Raw genomic sequence first — 23008 nt, 5'->3', positions numbered from 1 at the left:
GGAAAGAACAAAGGATCTACAAAACAGAAAACAATACAATGGCAGTGGTAAGTCTTTACCCATCAATAATTACTTTTAGCATAATTGGATTAAATTCTTTAATCAAAAGATGTAGAATCGCTGAATGGATTAAAAAACAAGATCCAATAATATGCTGAATAGGAGACATTTTAGCTTTAAGGACATACACAGACTAAGAGTGAAGGGATGAAAAAACTTATTTCAAGCATATAGTAACCAAAAGAAAGCAGGGGAGCTATAGTTATAACAGACAAAATAGACTAAGCTTAAAATATCAGAAGAGACCAGAAGGTTATTATATAATGATAAAGGGGTCATTTCATCAGGAAGAACAATTGTAACTAATTATGTCCCCAACATCAGAGCATTGAAATATATAAAGCACATACTAACAAGGAAAAGGGGAAGTGAACATCCATACAGTAATAGTGAGGACTTTAATACCCCTCTCAATAATGGATAGATCAATCAGACAGAATCAATAAGGAAACAGCACATTTGAATTAAACCAAACAGATCTAACATTCCATCCAGTTGCAGCAGACTGCACATTCTTCTTAAGTGCACACAGAACATTTTCTAGGAGAGATCATGTGTTAGGCCAAAGACAAGTCTCAACAAATTCAAGAAGGTAAGAATTATCAAGTGTCTTTTCTGACCACAACAGTGTGAAATTGGAAATCAATAACAGGACAAAAGCTGGAAATCTTGCAAATATGTGAATTTAAATAACACAGTCATGAACAACTAATGGGTCAAAGAAATAAAGATATTTCAAAAAATGAAACAATAAAAAATGAAAACACGCATACCAAAACTTGCAGGATACAGCCAGAGGATCTAAGAGGGAAGTTGATAGTGATAAATGTAAAACATAGATTAAGAACAAGGGAAGCTCTCAAATTAACAACATAACTTTCCACCTCATGAAGCTAGAAAAAGAACAAGCTAACACAAAGTTAGAGAAGGAAGCAGATAATAAAGATCAGAATAGAAATGAGTAAATTAGAGAATAGGAAAACAATAGAAAAGATTGATAAAATTAAAAATTAATTCTTTGAAAAAACAAAATAGAGAAACCGTTAGCTAAACTAATCAAGAAAAAAGAGAGAGCTGAAATAAAATTATAAATGAAAGAGGAGGTACTGCCTCTCATACCACAGAAATACAAAGGATCATAAGAGACTGCTGTTAACAATTACACGTCTCAAGTTAGACAAGCTAGAAGAAATAAATTCCTGGAAATATACAACCTATCAAGAATGAATCCTGAAGAAATAGAAAATCTGTGCCCAACAATAATGAGCAAGGAGACTGAATCAGTGATCAAAAATCTCCCAACAAGGAAAAGCCGAGGACCAGGGGGTTAATATCCAAAATATACAAGGAACTCCTACAACTCAAATTCACAGTCCAGTTTAAAAATGGACGAAGGATTTGAATAAACATTTTTTAAGAGAAGATATTCAAATGGCTAAGAGGTGTATGAAAAGGTGCTCAACATTACAAGTCATCAGGGAAATGCAAATCAAAACAGCAATGAGATATCACTCTATACTGGTTGGAGAGGGTATTATCAAAAAGGCAAGAGAGAACAAGTGTTACTGAGATTGTGAACAAATGGGAACTCTTGTAAACTATTGGTGGGAATGTAAATTGGTACAGCTACTATGGAAAACATACAGAGGTTCCTCAAAAAATTAAAAATACAACTACCATATGGTCCAGCAATATAGAAAGGAAATGCAGTTACTATCAAAGAGATTGCTGCACCCTCACGTTACAGTAGCCAAGACATGGAAACGGTCCAACTGTCCACTGATAAATGATAAAGAAAATGGTGTACACACACACACAGCCTACTAGAATGTTATTCACCCAGGGGAAAAAAAGGAAATTTGTGACAACACGCATGAACGTTAAGGTACACAATCTTACATATCCATTATATCTCAATATAGCTATAAAAACATCCACGTGGATACAGATGATGTGTAGAAAGGTATCTGATGATAGACTGGGCCCAAACAAGAAAGTTTTTCCCCAGGTTGTGGCTACTTTTACACAGGGAATATATTGCATTATTTTAAAGTTTTAAAGTTTCCATGTCTTTGATTTATGCTAACATTGAATGTTTTTCATGTTTGTTAGCTACTTTTACTTATGTATTTGTCAGTCAGTATTATCTATTTATTATTAGGGCCTTTATTGTCTCTTTATACCTTTAATGTTATAAAACTTGTGTTATGAACTTTGTGTGTATTTTAAGAAGTTAATTTATTTTGACATAGGCATAAGGTATTTTTAGCATAAAAGTTTAATATATACTGCTATTTTGCAGTTTCCCTTAAAAGTACTATCTTTTAATCTTGTTTGATACACATATGGATATTCAAAATTTTTCTGTAATTGTACCTAGGACTATTTTCCTTGTGATGATTTCCTATTATGACAGTCCTTTTCCTTTAAATGATCAGTTAGTCATCTAATTTTCTTGTAATTTTTTTGAAGTTTAATTTTTCCTTTTCCTTTTACTTCCTGTTCCTCCTCATGTTTTTCTTTCCCTTCCCTTTCTTTTTCCTTCCTTTCCTTTTTTTCTCTTTAGCTTTATGTTCACCCTTTTGTACCATTTGAAATTTATTTTGCCGTTTGGAATGAAATGAACATCTGACTTGTTTTTTTTCCACAAATATATAGCCAATTGTCCCAACACATGCATGGGATTTTCCAGGCATGAGCACTGGAGTGGGGTGCCATCGCCTTCTCCCAAAGTCTACTCTTAGCAGCTTTCAAATATACAGTACTTTCAGATACTTTCAACTTTCAAATAGCAGTATAATATTGTTAACTTAGTCTCCATGCTGTGAATTATATCCCCAGGACTTATTCATCTTGAAACTGGAAGTCTGTAAGTGAAGTCAGCCAGAGAAAGACAAATACCATATGAAATTGCTTATATGTGGAATCTTTTTTAAAAAATGATATAAATGAACTTATTTTTTTTACAAAACAGTCTGTTTACAAAACAAACAGGCTTAGAGAACGTTCTTATACCAATTAATAGAACTTGATTTTAAAAAAAAGTTAGGGCAACCTCTACTCTCTAAGCTTGTTTTCTTCTCCATTGTGGTGCTAAATTATCAGTATTTGGAGTTGTCTGGCATTTCAGATGAGGAAGTTTATTTCTTTAAGTTAACTGTGCCTTGGTAGATTCAGGTAAGCATCTATCCTTTGCAGGCAAGATCTGATGGATTACCACACAGAGCTATAGCAATAGAATAATTGAATTATGTAACTATATTTAAGAGTGGTTGACTTCTTTCTGAATACTTTTGAGAAAAATGGGTTTCTACATTACCTAAACCATAAGAACTGTAAACAGGCCAGGTTTTAGACAAAATTACCACTATTTTGGCAAATTTAACTTAGTTTATTTAATTCAGCTTCTTGGATTACATTTGCTTCAAACAACACTTTCCCTTCTCATTTCAAGTTAAAAGAAAAAAAAAACTATGTACAGAGGGAGTTTGGATTAACATTCTTAAGTAGTCTGCTGTTAACAGTATTACTGTAGCCAAATAAGCTTTGGGGAGCTCAACCTTTGAACTGTATTTTGGTCACCAGGAAAAGGTGCCTTTTTATAAACAGTTTTAAAAATAAAAATGATAATGTTGACTTCAGCACCGCTGCGCCATTACCACCAGGCTTACGACACACAGAAAGCAAGGACAACTGTGTATAAATTCGATCTGCTGGACTAGTAAACAGAGCCAGTTCTCTCTCCACAGATGGAGAGCATCACATTAACTAATTAAAAGCAAAAGCTCTTGACACTAGGCAGAGTAAATGGATTTTAGGTAGACTGAATGTCTCTTGCCTCATGGGAATGACTCCATCTTGTGAGAGGAATGAGAAGTTCTCTGGAACACTTCCTCCTGTCATAGCCACATTCCCAGATCTTCACTAACATCTAGCGAGACTTCTACCAAAAATTGTCTTTTTTTTTTTCCTTCAAGTCTTTCTGTTTAGAAAACTGATAAGTACTTTTTGATACCTTTCTCTCACCACTAAAAGCACTCTAAACTTTCAAATCAAGTAGGTTTTAAGACTAGAAGACATAGAGAATATCCACCAGAGAATAAACTTACAAATTAATTTACCAGGACAGTTACTCAAAACAGGAGGAATGAGCAGGAGGACTGGGTAAAGAAGGGAAGAAAATTGATCATTTTTGTTTTGTGTATTTAATATGAGCCACATGTATTTAAAAGGTTTTCTCATTTATTATGGAGGTATCAAACACTTACATGACGTTTCTCTTTACTAGGCACTGTTCTAAGTCCTTTACAAATATTAACTTTTGTGATTCTTATAAGTCCTACATTAACATGATAAGCATGTACTATATAAGTTGGCCACCATAATCTTTATTTTAGTCAACAGTAAACTGAAGCACAGAAAGTTTAAGTAATTTGCCTGAAGTGATGTACCTAGTAAGTGTCTGGGCCAAAATTCAGACCTAGCAATGTGGACCTTCATCACTGGGCTTTGCCATCATTGGAGCTTCACATCAATTCTATAAGGCGGGCCTGGTGTCTATCCATTTTAGAGCCGTGGATCCTGTGTCTGGTGAAATAACTCAGGATCAGCCTTGAGCTTATTTTCTTTCCCCACCAAGTTAGCATTTCTTATGTACTTCCTGTTCTTATTAATGATATCAAGATTTACCCAGTCATCCAAATCGGAAATTGAATTACAAATTTCATTATTTTCAGCTGAGTATCTGAGCCCTTCTTTTAATCTCTTCTCCTACTGTGTTAAATTGGGCCCTTATTATTCTGCCCTAAACCAAGGATTGTAATCTCAGATGCTTACTGGAAGCAGGCAGGTAGGTAGTACAAGGAGTGAAGGAGGCTGGGCCTGAGGAAGGAAGTTGGTGAACTCTGGCAGGAAGTGGGGTTTTCAGGGACCCACTGCTTCTGTCCTTGCCGTCCATTTGCAGGCAGGACTGTGGGCTCGAACTTGACAGATTGGATTTTTTCGAGAGGAGCCAGAAATCTGGATTTTTATGTGACATCTTCTGATTTCTGAACCATAGTACAAGTTACACAAAATATGTTTGTAGGCCCTCAGTTTTGCTACCCCTGACCTTTTATTGAGTCCTCCAGGCTGATTGACACTCCTCCAGTCTAGTCTGCTCAGCCTGCTTGCACCCTCCCTATGCTAGCATAATCTATCTGAAGTCCCAATCAGATAGAATTGTAGGGGAGGTTAGCAGGATCAAAAACATTAGAACAAGTAACATTTTTGGAAGAGTTCTTGGTACTTGGGTAAGTGCTCAAGCACTGTTCTTTATTGCTTTTCACTTAATTAAAGGCCTTAGGCAACTCCCGTTTATACTCAGGATAATTTTTTAACATGGCCAGAAAAGTATTTTATGATTCCTGACTGACTTTGCACCTTCATCTTTGGCTGTTTCACCAGATGTACTCAAGCCATTCTCTACACTTGAGTGTGTCAGTTGATTTCAAGCCCTTTCAGCCTCTTCCCCTTGTGCCCTGGCCATCTGACTTGTGGACTCTTTGATTATCACCAACAAGAGTCAATTGAGGCATCTCCTCCTCTCTTAAACCTCAGTCTATACTTTTCCTTGAGTTTTCCTTGTGTCACCCTAGGACTATGAACTCCATAAGAGCAGGGACTGTGTTTTATCAGTCTTCGTATTCTCAGTGCTTTGGCAGTGCTGGCACATTGTGTGTATCTGCAGAAAATGTTGGTTGGGAATAATATGACTATAAAAGTTAGTATTGGCACTTGAACTCTCACCTGACAGTGAATATCTTGTTCTTCAGATGGTACCTCAGAGAGGAAAGAAGCTGTGGCTGCTCTGTTGGGGACCCAGAGGGCAGTGTCCAGCCTGAGGACCTGTTTGGATTCTAGGTTGCAGCTAATGATGAATCTAGGAAAATGTTTGTTCTCCAAGGCATTAATGATGCTCTGTCTCTGAAATGTAGTTGGAGAAAGTTAAGGAGAAGTCATTGGTTAAATCGTACTGGTCAGGTAGCAGCTCTGTTTTTCTATTCTAGAAGTGTGATGGTAAATGCTTGGAGACACTACATCTATTTATAGATGGCCCCAGTGCCAGATTTGTTATCTCCTTTCCTCAGGCTTGATAAACGAAAGAATGCTGAACTGCCATTGGTAGCTTCTCCATTAATGAATAGGAGAGTCTGGACAAAACACATGAACAGGAAATTCAAGGACACCTACTGTTTTTTTTATCAGTGCAGGAATTCTAGACTTGCAAATTATATCCTGTTCTTTTTCTGGCTGAAGAAAGGGCTTTAGTAAATAAAAGACAAAGAACAGTATGAAATCCATTAGAGGAATATATTTGCAGTATAACAAGTGCCAGTTATCCAGATCATTTGTAATAATTTGGTCCCTTCTGTTCTTAGTTTTGCTTAATTTTAATATTATAAAGCCTATTTGTTTCGGACTTCCCTGGTGGCTCAGACAGTAAAGCGTCTGTCTACAGTGCAGGACACCTGGGTTCGATCCCCGGGTCGGGAAGATCTCCTGAAGAAGGAAATGGCAATCCACTCCAGTACTATTGCCTGGAAAATCCCATGGACAGAGAAGCCTGGTAGGCTACAGTCCATGGGGTCGCAGAGTCGGACATGACTGAGCGACTTCACTCACTCACTCACTATTTGTTTCTGGTTAGAGAGTAATAATTTTTGTTTTATTTTGTTTTTTAAGCCAATCTCTAAAAGATTTAATCCAGACTAAGGGAGAGAGTTTGGGGTTTTTCTGTTGTTGACTCTCTCAAGTAGTATTTGTCTCTCTGAAGGTTAATATAACACCAAATGCTACTGTAGTTTTTAATCCAAAGGAAATTGTTAGATATGAGACATATATAATTTAAAATCCATTAATTTTGAGTTTGGTTACTCATCATCATTTATAGAATGCAGACTGTGTGCTCAGCACTTTGCCAGGTGCTGTAATTTTGTACAGAGATGAACAGACATAGGTTTTGCTCTGATTAGGTTTTTAAACAAGGCATACACTTGCATGTATGTATAATTTGAATGGAAAAACCATGGTGATCATGGTTAAATTATATAGTGTTTGGAAGTCTCTCTTCATCGCTTTATATCCCTTCTGGATTTTGGGGTTATAAGTTCATTTCATCTTTCTATGGAAGAATCCTTCCCTTCTTTTTGTTTACCCCTCTTTCATAAAGACTTCAGGTTCATAAATCTTTATCTCAAACTATCTCACATTTTTTCTGCACTGCTAATGCAAACACTTTCTGTGGTTTGGAGTTGTTTTTAGTACCCCAACTTCTTTATGTTTCACAGAAATTTCCCCCCCAAATTTTGCTCAGTAATATTTCTGCCCACTCCTAGCCCCCTAATTTTGCATCATCTGGGAAAGCCCTGTCAGCAATAGGGGTTAATATTGGCCATCTCCTCCTGCCACTTTGAATGGGCAGAGGTGTCCTGGGCAAGATAGTGGTCAGTCTTTTCTTTTTTTTTTTTTAAGATTCCACTTTCTCCTTGTGCCATTAAACAGTCAGATTGAATAAACAATTCTCTGTTTTGATGCCGTGCTCACCAGCCTTCTTAAGTCTTTACATCTAACTTGCCTATAGAAACAGAGTGCGTTTGCCAAAACATGCAAGTTATCAGTTTCTTGTTTCCTCAGTTTCTTACTGTGTAAATCCGTAAACTGCCATTATGTCTTGTTTATCAGTCTCTTTTGAACTTTGTGAGGATTAAGTAGCTTCCATAATCTGATTGCCCTGGAACACTGGCAGCTAAAGGCCAGACCCTGCTCCTTGGCAGACAGAGCAGAGCAGCCTGTTTTGCGAGGCCCTTTGGCAGCCTGTCAGCTGCCACACCCTGAGTTCATCATATATCCTTCTTTCTGAATTCTAAAAGCATTTGTGGTGTTTAGTCACTAAGTCGTGTCCACCTCTTTGTGACCCCATGGACTGTAGCTCCACCAGCCTCTTCTGTCCATGAGATATCCCAGGCAAGAACACTGGAGTGGGTTGCCATTTCCTCCTCCAGGAACTCTTCCCAACCCAGGGATCAAACCCACATCTGCTGTATCTCCTGCACTGACAGGCAGACTCTTTACCTCCGAGCCACCTGGGAGCGTTACTGATGTGTTGTTTCTTTGTGCTTTTTCAAGGGTCGTTATAAAAGGTTTTAATTATTAGTTTTTTTCACCATTCACTTTTTGAAAGGAAAGTATAAACCTTGGATAACTATAGTTGAGTCTTGACCTTTTTTCCTCCTGCCAACAGGCAAACCAATTTGAAAATTCTCTTGTCAGCTACAGGTATTCTGGACAAATCAGAAAGCACTCTTAAAATTTCTAGATATTGTTCTTTGTTGGAGTTTCAAAGTCCCCCTCCCCCCACCCCCCAGCAAATATTAAAAAAAGTAACAGGCACTTTTTAAACCAGTGTTTGAAAATAACTGTCTATAAACTTAAAATTTATATGCCTAAAGGGGATTTCCTCGAATACTGCTGTAAATGTCGACCTATCGCCTCTTTGAGGATTTAGGATACATATTATTCCATTAACGATACAATGTAATGGTAAGTCATACAGTAAAAAACTTTGTATAATCTAGATTTCCTAAATTTATTTGACTTCTTCTACTTCCAGCCAACCTCCCAGCACCCCCCTTCCTTACCAGTCCCCAAGTGCCAATTAGCAAACATGACTGGGGATGTTTGCTCTGTACTGTCCCATCCCCTCTTTCCTTTCTTTGACCTTTCCGCATCTGATCCTGAAACATAGACCATGAACCCAGTTTTCTGAGATCTCCAAAGATAACAGGGCAGCATTGCCTTAGGTAGCATTCCAAGTTTCGTCATCGTGTTCAGTCGTGTCCGACTCTTCAACCCTGTGGACGGCGGCCTGCCAGACTGGTCTGTCCATAGAATTTTCCAGGCAGAAATACTGGAGTGGGTTGCCATTTCCTCCTCCAGAGGATCTCTTCTACCCAGGGATCGAATCTACTTGTCCTCCATGGAAGGTGGATTCTTTGTCACTGAGCCACCCGGGAAACCATTCCAAACCTAGTGCTCAGAAATCATTTGGCCAGGATAATTCTTGAGCTCATTTTATTATTGTTTCAAAAATAATGCTCACTATTATTAAAGCACATTTAAAAAGTAAACTAAGTGCCTAAAATAATATCTTACATTTGTATAATTTCTATGTTGTATTATCTCAGATGGCCTTAAACTAGGTCTGTGAGCTAGCCGAGCAAGTACTGTAATTCCTGGATCTGAGGGGAAAGTGACCTGAGTTCAGAGCATTGTGGTGATTTGAATAGGACCCTGGTGGCTCAGATGGTAAAACATCTGCCTGCAATGCAGGAGACCTGGGTTCAATCCCTGGGTTGGGAAGATCCCCTGGAGAAGGAAATGGCAACCCACTCCAGTACACTTGGAAAAGTGTACACCTGGAAAATCCCATGGACAGAGGAGCCTGATAGGCTACAGTCCATGGGGTCACATAGAGTCGGACACAACTGAGCAACTTCATTTTCACTTTTTCACTTTCATGTGATCGTTTAGCAGCAGAACCTGGATTAGATCTCTAAATATCTGACTCCAAGGTTCAGTAAGTTTCTTTTTCCCCAGTTGCCACCCTTTATAGGCAAGTTTTGCTAATTTTTTCAACTCTCCTTTCACCCCATCCCCCATTTGATAAGTGGACTCATTTCATTGAGTAATACCTACTCTGAGTCCAATATAGTGCTATCAAGGTGAACGCTCAGGAACGAATCAGGGCAAGTTCTTGCCCAGAAGTGCTCCGAGTTTAGTGGGATAGGCAGATGACGTGATCAGTGCTTGTACCTGGGGTATTTGTTACACGTGGCAGAGAGCACACTTGAAATAATGCCATTTGGTGTCTTCTGGTAAATTGATGTCTCTCCTGGCAGGGAACCTTAGAGAAGTCACCACAGTAAGGCTTCTGTCACACTGGGCTGTGACGGATCAGCAGTAGCCCTGCAGATAGAGCGTAGGACAGAACTGGTTCAGGAATAGGTCATGCCAGGGCTTGGAGGCATGAAAAGGCCAAGTGAGTGGTGTGGAAGGGCAGCAGATAAGCCCAGAAAGGCAGATTGGAGATAGGTGGGGTGGGACTCCGAAGCTCACCAGCTGACTTTTCCAAGTTTCAGTTCCTTTCTTTACTGGGCTGTTGTGAGGAAGAAATGCTTGGGAGTGCCATGGTCTTAAAGCCTCAGGCAAAAAGGCGGAATTTATGAATAAACTCTCATAAAGTTTCTGATAGATATCAGCAGTCTGTGTATGAGTTGTCCTTATTTATCTTGCTGAGCTCATTTGACTTGCTGTACATGCCATGAACAATTTTAAACAAGTAATGTGATCAGCTTCTTGTTATAAAAAGATTTAGAGCAGCTAGCAGAGAAACAAGTTTATGATGTTAGAATAATAAGTGAAATTTCAGACATAATGAGGTTCAAGCAGTAGATTGAGGTATAAACTCACTAAGACAACAGCGGAACTGGGAGTTTGCCATAATTGTTTACTTTCAACCCGTGTATGGCTTGTTTCATGTGAAGAATGAGATCCTTGGAGTGCAGTTCAGTTCAGGTCTGTATCTAGGGCTCTGTGTCTTGATGTAGTTAGTTAACGAGAGGCTGGTGTTGGGGGTAGGTGTCAGATTTGGGAGAATACTTTTAGCTATTAATGCAGCGTTGGGTAGTTACCCTGGCAATCTGGATCTTCTCTCGTATGGTCAGTAATGATCTCCCATCTAGATTAGCAAAAGCTTCTTTAATGTATGGAGCCATTCTAGGTTTTTTGTTTTGGGGTTTTTTTGGGGGGGCGGTGGGGTCTAGAGTCTCTAGGGTCAGTGCCCACCTATAGCAGCCACCAGAGTTCAGTCTTAACATTCCTTATCTTGTCTATTTGTCTACCTTATCTTCTTCTTCTTCTTGGTTTGTTGTTGTTGTTGTTTGGTTTTTGGCCATGCCACACAGCATGTGGGATCTTAGTTCCCCAACCAGGGACCAAATCTGTGCCCCTTGCAGTGGAAGCATGGAGTCTTAACCACTGGAACTCCGGGGAAGTCATCACATCATCTTCCAGTACTTTGCTTGGCTGGCTCAATGGTTTTTCAAAGTTGGCACCTGAATGACTTTAAAGTAAGCAAACATTGTCCAGGAAAGACCACAGACCTTCCCTGTTGTCACCTGACTTGATTCATATGTTTTGTTTCCTGCCTGGTTCCTACAGGCATTTGAGTTTCATCAGAAAATGAAATGGACCTGCCAGTCTAGAGTAGTGTACTAGACTGTCCTAACACTATTTGGAATGACTTAGGATTCAGGATGAAATAGGGCATCCATGGACTCCATTCAGAGGGGCTTGTTTCTGGGGCATCCTTGGTTAAGCCTGCACTTCCAGTGCAGGGGGCACAAGTCAGGGGATTAAGATCCCACATGCTGTGCAACGTGGCCAAAGGGGTTTGCTTCTAAAAGTAGTTTTTCCCTAAAACATAATACCCATAAGAATTGCTCTGACAGATGTTTGTGTGCATATTTGATATAACACGACTTGATTCATACAATTTATATGGCAGAAACTACTTCTTTCTGTTTAACTAAACTTTGTTAACTCTTTTGGAGATGTGTGTTTATTGGGTCATAAGTATTAGCAAAATCTTGTGAATTTTATTTAGTAATCAGTGAGACAACCACAAAATTGACTGAACCTTGTTTTGAGTGACTGGTGAGTATGTATGTGAATGTGTTCATGTTGTGTGTGGACTGCTACTGGTGCTTCTTTAGTGTGGTTTACATCTGCCAGCACAGACTTCATTTCTGTTGCTTTGGGAATGGTGTATCTTTATCTTTCTTTGCTATATTTACTAAATACTGTATTTCTTTATTATATTATTTTACTTATAATGTGAAAGACTCCAGTGTCTTAACTGTTAGGGTACAGTATTGTTGCCTAGTAGAAATCAGGCCATTTCTAGAATTTGTTAAAAGAGATAGAAAGTTTTCTTTTCCTATGAAATAATTTGTGTCTCTGTGTCTTTCTAGTTTCTGTTACTATGGCAATGACGGCAGGGTCTACAACCACCTTTCCTATGAGCAACCACACCCGGGAAAGAGTGACTGTCGCCAAGCTCACATTGGAGAATTTTTACAGCAACCTGATTTTACAGCATGAAGAGAGAGAAACCAGGTATAGTAAAGGCTGGTCAAAATTTTCTGTGTAGTTAAATAAGCTATTCTGTTGCAAGTGGGATGGAAACATGTTGTCCGTTAATAATATAAATATTGTGGATCCTTGAATGCTGCTTTTAAGTTTCCCATAATGACATTGTACTTGGTTACTTGTTTTACCTTCACAGAATAGTGTCTTGTCCTGGCACCAATATATTTATATCTCTTGTTAATTGATGTTTTAAGCAAAATGTTTCTGACCGTGAGATTATGGTATATCTTTATATTTTCTTTTTTAAAAAACTTTCTTTGAGAGAGCTCATTAATGAATAACTGCTTTTAATCCAGAAACATTTGTAGTGTTGTGTGTATATCAGGGGGAATGAGAGAATTTTTTTTTTAATGACGTTATTTTGCCTTCAGAAAACTTACAGTAAGGAAGATAATGCACATGAATATTATATGAAAGGGTGAAAAGTGTGCCCCTTGAGAAGGGTGAAGGAAGGAGAGGTTGTTTTTGACAAAGGCAGCTGGGAAGGCTTCATCAAGGCTGGTGGCATTTGAACAGAGCTCCTAAGGAAGAGTACTGTTCAGTATGCATGAAAGGGAGAAGGGAGAGGCTAACAAGCTGGAGGGAGGATACTGGAGATAGAAGAAAGCACCTTACCAAGTCAGGCATTGTCCAAGTTAGCTCCAGCTAGATTTTTACCATTTCCTGTGAGCCTTGGACGCTTCAGATCAAAGCTAGTCCCATGGTAGTAAAGAGCCTTGAAAAATTTTGAACAGAAGATCTAAATGATCACAGGTGCTTCTCTGGAAGACCACTTTAGTTGTGTTGTACAGAATGGATTGTGGGAGGAGAGATTGGAAACAGAAAAGGATGTAGTCCCAGCCAGTGGAAAGTAGGCTAGCCTTAGGGTTATGACAGCCATAGTAAGGAAGAATGCAGTGAGAAAGATGGGAGAAACATGGCAGCTACGCAGGTAAGGAATATGAGAGAAAGAAGTCAATGCTGGCTCTGGAATTTCACACCTGGGCAAACAGAGAGTGGTGAAACTTAGTGAAATAGAACTCCAGGGGAAGAATGTGGTTTTGGATGTAATTTTGGGTGGGTCTACAACTGAGTGACTTCACTTTCACTTTTCACTTGCATGCATTGGAGAAGGAAATGGCAACCCACTCCAGTGTTCTTGCCTGGAGAATCCCAGGGACGGGGGAGCCTGGTCGGCTGCCATCTATGGGGTTGCACAGAGTCGAACACGACTGAAGCGAGTTAGCAGCAGCAGCAGCAACTACAGATTAGACATGGCTGGGGAGAGTACAGAACTGGAAAGTGAAACTCAAGTGACTATTCAGAAGTCAGCTTAGAGGAAGGAAGTATAAAAGAGAGCTAAGAAAGGTAGAGACTAGTGAGGAGAGTAAATGTGTCTTTGATCAAAATTCCTAGAGGAAAAGAGGAAAGGGAATGGAACAGAGGTGAGTTAAACTGAGTTCACCATCAGCAGAAATTCCAAAAGATTCAGCTTAGGCAGAAGGCAGGTGAGCACACTCAGAGGATCTAAATGTAAATATGTAGATAAATCTCAGCCAAAATGGACTGTATAAGAAAACTTCAACAATAATGATACTATCTTAGATATTTTAAAGAATAGAACTAAAGTATTTTTCTACAGTAGAAGTGGAAGTGGAGGGAAGTGGAATTAAATTGTTCTTAGAGATCAGTGTGTCCTAAGGATAGGGATACAACATAGAGAGGAGTAAAGATTGATTAATTTCAAGCTTTGACAAATTAAGAATGCTTGTTATAATTTCTAGGGTGGCCACTAAAAGAATAAAATTAGTTTGTAACTTTCAAATTAATAGAAGGAAAAAAAGAGCTAGGGGAAAAATAAGTTCAGAAGAAAGCAAGGGAAAAAGAAAAACTGAAATACCTAAAAGTAAGTACAAGTAGAAACCACACCATAAGTTAGAAATAAAACATACAAGAAATTACTGTAATTGTAAATATAATGAAAGTCTGAAAGTGATCAGATCATCAAGGGAGACTGAATGAAGTAAAAGAGAACCAAGGAAGGAAAGTCCTATATTTTTTCAATGGTCGCTTAAGTTACTATCTTTTTCAGTGAGAAAGATGGGAAAAACATGGCAGCTACCCAGATAAGGTATGTGAGAGAAAGAAGTCAATGCTGGCTTAAAATTCATGAGAATTTTAAAGGTTCATTATTGTCTTTTATTGCTGGAACCTTAAAGTAACTCAGTTTTGCCTTCTGTTCCCAAACAAAAGAAGAAAGTGAAAGTGAAGTCGCTCAGTCGTGTCTGACTCTTTGCGACCCCATGGACTGTAGCCCACAGGCTCCTCCATCCATGGGATTTTCCAAACAAGAACACTGGAGTGGGTTGCCAGTTCCTTCTCCAGATCTTCCTGACCTAGGGACTGAACCCGGGTCCCCCACATTGTAGGCAGACGCTTTACCATCTGAGCCACCAGGGAAGTTTTAAACAAAAGAAAATAGATATAAAAATTAGTTTTTTAAAAAAACATGGTAAGTGCCATGGAAGTCAAATTAAATAGCTTATGTTTTCTAAAAGCTTGTACTTTAAGGAACATGTGATGGATTTTTTAGGCTTAATTAATTGGATAAATGCATAAGCCAAATAAAGTACCAATCAGTACAAAGCTTAAGATCATTTCAGGAGGAAACTGTGTTTTAAGAAGGGACAAGAGAAACCTGTGGGTCTTCTCATTTAGGTATGGAAACAGATGAAAGTTTTTGCAGCTCTTCCCAGAAGGAAGGATAAGTTACTGAGTTGATGGCTTTAGAAGGCGAGTATAGAGATTTGACAGAAGAATAAAGTTGTTTGTATGTTGATAGTCCCTCCTGTGATAATGGTCCTCTGACTCTGGATTCTTCTTGCAGAGAAGAAAACTCAGATCATTCAGCAAGCAGCTCTGGTGTCTAGAGGGGCATGATGGCAGACACAAGAGTCCAGTATCAGGAACTTAGTCCATTCAAAGGGTTGGCCTTGGGCAATCATGTGTAAACAAAAGATAAAAATCAGTGTGATTAGCACCAAGGTAGGTGCTTATTACTAGAATTGAGGAAGTAAGTGGAGAATATTCTTATGAACAGCTGACTTATGAACAGGCTTCAGATAGTTTTGTTATGAATTTTCCATAAGAAATAAAAAGGATCTTAACAGTGGTTTAGGAAAGAGCTTCCCTTGGGGTATATTGTCATAAACATCATGGTTTCAATCCTCAACCCTTATGGGTAAATCTTTGAAAGTTAGTCTTTTTCTAGTATGCTGCAAAACTAATTAGGAAAAGCTCTCCCAGGTTTATCATTAGGCGGGAAAAAAAAGCAATACAATAGAAATGAAATACTAATAGTCACTTGGAAATGAGTTGCAAAGTGGATACTCCAGCTTTCTGTCTGGTTACCAGTTATTTGATCTGTACTGATCAACACCACACATCCCCTCACCCCACCCCCCACTCCCTCTGTAGCTTAAGTAACTTCAAGGGTACATTTAAAAATATTGAAGAATTGAACTTGGCTATACCTAGCAATGCAAATATTCTAGTAGTTAATGGGTTATTTTTTTAATGTACATGTATCACTTTCCAGTTTCCCAAGAATTGTAGTAGACTCAAATATACTTAATTGCACTGAACATCTTTCCTTGATTAATTAGGAAAATCAAGTTTAGAGGTTAAGTGAAGGATATAGACAAGCTTTAGCTAATAAGTTAAAACCAAAGTTCAAGCACAGGGAAGCCTAGAGATATCCACCTTAAAAATTTTTACTTTTAGTCACTATAGTTACCTTTTTATACATCTAGTATAAGCACTGATAAATGTTAATGATTTTGGAAGTTTGAACATTAGACAACAGAGTTTTCCACGTTAGAACATGAGTCACCTTTGCTAACAATTCATTTAGGCAGCTTTAGAAGTAAATTACTCATTTGGCTAGTATAAGACGGCTGAATCTGGACTGGGCTTATATTTTGAAAAAGAAATATTTATATGTGTGTGTATATATATATATATATATATATATATATACACACACATAATCACTCTTTTTAGTGATTATTTTGATTCAACTTGAAATATTTGTTTTTTAGCATAGCAATCTGAATTATAAACTTGAAAAAATAAATGTACATTTCTTAAATGGAAATACTTAGGAACACATTTAAATTTAAATTGTTTTTTCTTCTAAAAAGGCAGAAGAAATTAGAAGTGGCTATGGAAGAAGAAGGATTAGCAGATGAAGAGGTAATGTAAGCTGTAATTACTGTGACTAATGCCTCTGTTATATACCTGAAAGTCGCTAAATCGTAAATGTTCTCACTGCAAAAAAAAAAAAATAGCATTTAGTTATGTGACATGATGGATGTGTTAACTAACTTTATTGTGGTCCACATTTCACAATACATATTCACTTGTATCAAGTCATCACATTGTAGGAAATTCCCTGGTGATTAGGACCCCATGCTTCCACTGCTGGGTATCTGGGTTTGATCCCTCTTTGAGGAACTAAGATCCTGTGGATCACATGGCATGGCCAAAAGGTGGGGGGGAAAAATTACCACATTGTATACCTTAAACTTACACAATATTATATGTCAATTATCTCTCAATAAAAAGGGGACAACTACAATAACTGTACGAAAGCTACCCCAGTGGCTTTTTCAAGTATTAGCGCTAGTGGTAAAGATTCCTCCTGCCAATGCAGGAGACATAAGAGAACACGGGCTCGATACCTGGATCAGGAAGGTCCCCTGGAGAAGGGAATGGCAACCCACTCTAGTATTCTTGCCTGGAGAAGCCCATGGATAGAGGAACCTGATGGGTTACAGTCCATGGGGTCACCAAGAGCTGGACATGACTGAAGTGACTTAGAATGCACACATGGTCTTATAATTTAGATAGTGTGGGTTTAATATTTGAATGTGGTCTTCTTACTGTGTTGCTATGTTGGAAATCTTTGAAAGGGGGAAGCTTTTTTAAAAATTCTAATAACATATATTCAGAGAATAGTATCTACAGTATTCTAGGTCTGAGGAATAAGAAAAGAGGGCTCCAAGAAGAATCAGTTAATTGCGAAATCTTTAAAATTTCCTGCATGTTTCTTAAAACCTCCTGGTTCACTAGTCTGGTGCCAGGAACCCAGTCGTGTAAATGACCGTGTGTTTCACCTGAAGACTCACTGCCCCCAGCTAGTCTGTCTTGCGTTCTCAGCCGTGTTCCCAACCCCAGTTTTCCTATACACTGCAGCCAGGGTTACCTGTCAAAAACCAGATCTGACCAAGTCACTCCTGTTTAATACCCTTCACTGGCTCCCATGTTCTCTCAGGATAAGGCCAGCTCTTCAATGTGAGTGGAATACAAGTCCCTCTATAATTTGGCTTTTGCTTCCCTTTCTCTCACCTTATCTCCTGTCACCCCATCGCCAGGCTGCCCAATGGGATTGAATTATTTTCATTTCCTTCCTCCTGCCTGTAGGCTTTCTTCTGTGCATCTCTGCTGCTTGGAACTCTTCCTTCTGCCTGCCTGAGTTCCACTATTCTTCAAGATGCTTCTGTCTCTTTCTAGGCAACACGTCCCCTGGGATAGTACACTATTCTTGTCCCTGAGGCAGCCTTAAAACCGTCCTCCCAGGGTAGAAACTCCGTGACGTCTGTTCCGCATTACATGATCCGGGCTGGCAGAGGGCTGGGATAAATACTTGGTAAATAAATGAACAAATGGACAGTGGATCTCTCCCTAAAGAGTTTATAGATTAGAAGGAGAGATTACCTGTGTGTACGTGTACGAATAGGTATACATGATAGAATGCGGCAAACTTTGAAAATATGGAGGGTTTTTTTCCTAGTTCAGGGGATCAGAAAATGTTTCACGGAAGAATTAACAGTTGATTTGAATCTTAAAGAAATAGGTAGAATTTACATGATTGTTAAGAGGTACATTCAAAGTAATGAATATGTGCAGAATATTGCACTTTAAAAATGAACTATATGAAAGCAGATGTCCAAAGGCCAAGCAAGTATCATAAACAAGAGAAGCTGGTCACATTGGTTTCCTAGGGACATTTAGTCTTTTGATCTAATATATTTTGCATATTTAATTCACCTTTTTTTATTTCCACGAAGAAATAGATTTTTTTTTTTTTGCCTTGTTCTAAAGATTTTCACCTCATAGTTTATCTTTTAATAAAGAATACCACTTTTCACTTTGCTGGAAGGAAACAAGACCACCAGCCTGATTATACCAGTTTCCCATGACTGGCACTGGGGTGGATGGAGGAGGCCTGGTTTCAGGGCGATCCTGTTGGCCCAGTGAAACCAAGTTCTGCCTTTCAAGAGAAGCTGGAAATCTGGACTTCTATTAAATCATTTGCCTTTTTAAAATATTGGCAAGTTATTAGAATGATTTAAAAACAACTTAGGGGCCAAATTAGATGCATGTAAGCATTGAGTATAGCCTCTCATCCACACCAGGAGGTGCTAAGTACGTCTAGAACTGTTCTCTTTAATTCTCTTTAAATAACTCACAGAAAATGTGAGATGATTTTACCCCTAAAAGTTCTCAGTGGCCTAAAATAACCATGTATAAAACATCCAAAATTTTCAGTGAAGATATTAGAATTCCACAAATGCTCCTTCTTGGGCCCTTTTCTAAGTCCTAGATGGTCACAAATAGACACGATCTCTGAAAGAATGTAGTGTGCTGAAACTATCTTTATGTGGGGTGGATCTTTTCAAAGTAAAATTGTTTTATAAAAATAAATTCATCCTTAATGCATTCTGTAATAGAAACTAACTTGTGAAATAGTTTATGAAAGTTAGTTGTGAAAACTAAACCGTATATAATGTGGCCATGAGAAACATTTATAAGAGATGAAGTTGTTACCTGAAGTATTTCATAGCTTAAAACTCTGTGTACACTGTCTTCTACAAAAATTGAGCACCCTGCAAAATGAGCATTTGAGGAACATCCATTTGAAGAGGAATGGAGGGGAAAAAAAAGAAAATGGTATATTTCTAGTTTCATCTCCTTTTAAATCCTGTCTAACATGGAATACTATTTACTGTAAGGGAAAACCAAACTGCACAAGTTTAAGCAGCAAGAGAGCCTTGAAATGTTAAGCCTGCCCGTAGATTTCTGTTGTCTTCGAGAGGAAAGAATATGATTACCAAAAATATGATTACAACGTTACTTGCTTTCCAAGATGACTTGATTTACACAAGTTGTGAGCAGATATATCAGCATGCTTTTTTCATCAGTTTTTTAAGAAATGTGAACTTGTTTCAACTCTCTTTTGGACTACAACGTGGACTTTGATATTTGATATTTGATAGGTTTTTTTGTTTTTCAAGTACTATCCCTTCTTCATAGGATTGTATAGTCCATACATTATGATCTCCCTTTCACCATTTAAAAGCCGTCTCCTGACTACATAAATGTTGTTTACTTACTACACTACACAACCTGTCAAATAGTGATAAGCATTACGTTCTTTGACTGCCTCTCTTGTCTGTCGACTTTGAGCATAATTTATGAAATTGTGATGTGGTCTTTTCCATTCAGCTTAGACAAGTTTCTGAATCTGCATCCAACTGTACATTGTTAAACCCATAAAACCAGAAATCCAGCCTGCCTTTCAGAATTCTTATATTTAATCATGCATGTAATTTTTAAAAGGGTCTTTTGCTTCTTTGAAAAATGGTGTTATAGTGCCACCATGTGGCCTTTTTAAATTAGAGTCAGAATTTATAACAAGTTACTTCTGAGCTGTCCTTTTGTTTTACTAATAATTCATTTTTCAACATTATTGATTCAAAAGGCATTTTTAAACAAAGAAGGTCTTCACTATTTTCACCACTGGTGTGACTTCATTTAGCTGTTTTAAAGGTGTTTAGATTGAAGACATAATTTTCTGATTTTATCTTTGTAGACTTTGTTAGAAGTATCAAAAGTCCATTGTGTTGATGATGCATCCTTGCATATTTCTAATTAATAATTCACTTTACCAATTTGGAAACAGTTGCACACAGGGGCAGGAAGGGCTTATTCAGTGGTTATATCTTGAACTACATTTAGGAACAGTGTTTCTGAACCGTTTCAGTCATTTTGACCTGTTTCTTTCTCTGCATGTTTGATAGGGTTCAGTTGAAGATGAACTGGGGCTTGATTTTTTCACTGATTTTGTTTGTTACCCGTTCTGTGTGACCTCTACTATGTTGTTGTTCTGTTGCTAAGTTGTGTCCAACTCTTTGCAACCCCATGGACTGCAGCACGCCAGGTCTTCCCTGTCCTTCACTGTCTCCTGGAGTTTGCTCAGGTTCATGTCCGAGTCGGTGATGCCATCCAACCATCTCATCCTGTGCCGTCCCCTTTTCCTCCTGCCCTTAATCTTTCCCAGCATCAGGGTCTTTACCAGTGAGTCAGCTCTTCACATTAAGTGGCCAAAGTATTGGAGCTTCAGCTTCAGCATTTGTCCTTCCAATGAACATTCAGGGTTGATGTCCTTTAGGATTGATTAGTTTGATATCCTTGCTGTCCAAGGGACTCTCAAGAGTCTTATGTGACCTCTACTAGGTTGAGCTAATTTGACATAATTCTGTGTCAAAAAGCAGAATTTTGTTTCATGAGGGGAAGGAAAAGCAAGGTTTAGAACAATTAAATAAATGCCCATTCCTAGTGTAAGCTTCAGGTAGTTCATAATTTTTCTTTAATAGTATTTTTTGTAATCTTTGTATAATGAATTGTGAAATTCTTGACTTGGATATTTTAAAGGATTCTTTGTGTAATTATTTTGTTGTTGTTGCAGTTTCATATTTTTAAGAAGTTATATGCCAAGTCTCAAGCACTTTATTTAAAAAATCTGCCCAAGAATAAATTCTACCATGAATAAGTCTGTATGGAAATACTGCTGCTGTGTTATTTCGGTGTCTGAAGTCTCAGCTGCTGTGAGAGAGCAGCCTTGGAAATTAGGGAGTTGACACAATTCCCTAGTAGATTTGTTAACAGTAAAAAATGAATATCAGAAATTATGGGACTTCCCCTGTGGTCCAGCAGTTAACAATCTGCTTTCCAATGCAGGGGGCACGGGTTTGATTCCTGGTTTGTGGAATTAAGATCCCGCATGCTGCACGATGTGGCCAAAAGAAAAATAAAGGATGCTATTAGCATTTCCTAAAGTTTAATTTTTGTTTTTGAATTAAGTTAATATATAGATGAAAGAATATGTGGACTTGTTAAGATGAAATATTTAACAGAGTCTGTCTCAAGAATAAAGATTTATCAATTGTTAAAAATTTTTAAATGATTTTAAGAATTATTTTATTTTTTACATGCTCAATGAATGTTCAACTTTGGTAAATAAATTGTAGCACGAGTATATAATATTTAAGATATGTTACCTTCATTTTAATATGTCACTTCTTTTAATACTATAGGCTTCCTTTGAAACAATCTGATTTTAAAAATCATCTTCCTAAAATGTTCTTTTTTAATAGAAAAAGTTACGCCGATCGCAGCATGCTCGCAAGGAGACAGAGTTCTTACGGCTCAAGCGGACCAGACTTGGCCTGGATGACTTTGAGTCTCTGAAAGTTATAGGAAGAGGAGCGTTCGGAGAGGTGTGCTTCTTTTTTAAAGTCGCTGTTATTGAAAATATGTATCTTAAGATAGTAGCTTCATATGTAAGTAGTGTAATGGGTTAAAATATGTATTAAAGTAGTGTAATTTTAATAGAATTTCTAAAATAACCAGCAACAGCAAATTACAGCACTGCTTTCTTTAAAGGAGCCTACCTTTCACCCCTGAATAAATAGCAGTGACAGAAATTTGTGCTATGAATTTTTACATTCAAGGTGCGGCTGGTCCAGAAGAAAGATACAGGCCATATCTATGCAATGAAGATATTGAGAAAAGCTGATATGCTTGAAAAAGAGCAGGTAAGAGTTCTTTAGCACATGTAACCAAAGGAACATCCACTGGCGAGGTGTTAGAGTAAGTGTTAAAACTGGGATTTTAAGAAAGAGAAAGCTACACATCTTACTACTTAATTGATTATAGATTTTTTGGTAGCGTGTTTCATTGTTTCTCTCTGGTTAAAATTTCTTCCAAATTCATAATCTAGCTTGTGTGTTCAGGCTGTCATAACAAAATACCACAGACTGGATGACTTACACAACAGAAATTTCTTTTCTCATAGCTCTGGAGGCTGAAAGTCCAGGAGCAAGGCAGGGTTTCATTTCTGGTGAGACCTCTGTTCCTGGCTTGCACACAGCCGCCTTCTCACCAAGTGGCTACATAGCCTTTCCTTGGTATGTGCAGAGGGCAGAGAGTGACTCCCTGGAGTCTCTTCTTATAAGAACACTAACCCTCCCTGCTTATGACGTCACTAAGCCTACCTCCTTAGAGGGCCCCGTCTCCAAGTCCAGTCATAGTGGGGTTTAGTGCTTCACCATAGGAATTTTCAGAGAGGACACAAACCTTCATTTCACAGCAAAATACCTTCTTCTCTGACTTCAGTAAAAGTAAAGGGCAGTCCTCAGCACCCTCAGTCCCTGTTATCTATCAAATAAGCAAACCAGTCTCCTAAGAATTTGCTGATTTTATTACACATATTTCAAAATCTGTAAAGGGCCCCTCTTGTGGCTTGGATGGTAAAAGATGTACCTGCAATGCAGGAGACCCAGGTTTGATCCCTGAGTTAGGAAGATCCCCTGGA

The 23008-nt window shown here is 38.2% G+C and overlaps 1 protein-coding gene across 1 annotated transcript in view; it reads left to right on the top strand.

Moving 5' to 3' along the window:
- The window catches only part of STK38L (serine/threonine kinase 38 like), an 80489-nt gene that overhangs the window by 41597 nt on the left and 15884 nt on the right, over positions 1 to 23008 (top strand). Inside the window, exons 3-6 of the mRNA XM_052639971.1 lie at positions 12132 to 12276; positions 16491 to 16542; positions 21789 to 21911; positions 22146 to 22229. Of these exons, the coding sequence (XP_052495931.1) occupies positions 12143 to 12276; positions 16491 to 16542; positions 21789 to 21911; positions 22146 to 22229 (393 nt within the window). The 5' untranslated portion in view covers positions 12132 to 12142. The remainder of the gene's footprint in view (positions 1 to 12131; positions 12277 to 16490; positions 16543 to 21788; positions 21912 to 22145; positions 22230 to 23008) is intronic.

Source organism: Budorcas taxicolor, chromosome 5, assembly GCF_023091745.1.
Source record: "Budorcas taxicolor isolate Tak-1 chromosome 5, Takin1.1, whole genome shotgun sequence".
Lineage (NCBI taxonomy): Eukaryota > Metazoa > Chordata > Mammalia > Artiodactyla > Bovidae > Budorcas > Budorcas taxicolor.
Note: the sequence above shows the minus strand (reverse complement) of the source record. Positions and strands in the feature narration are given on the sequence as shown.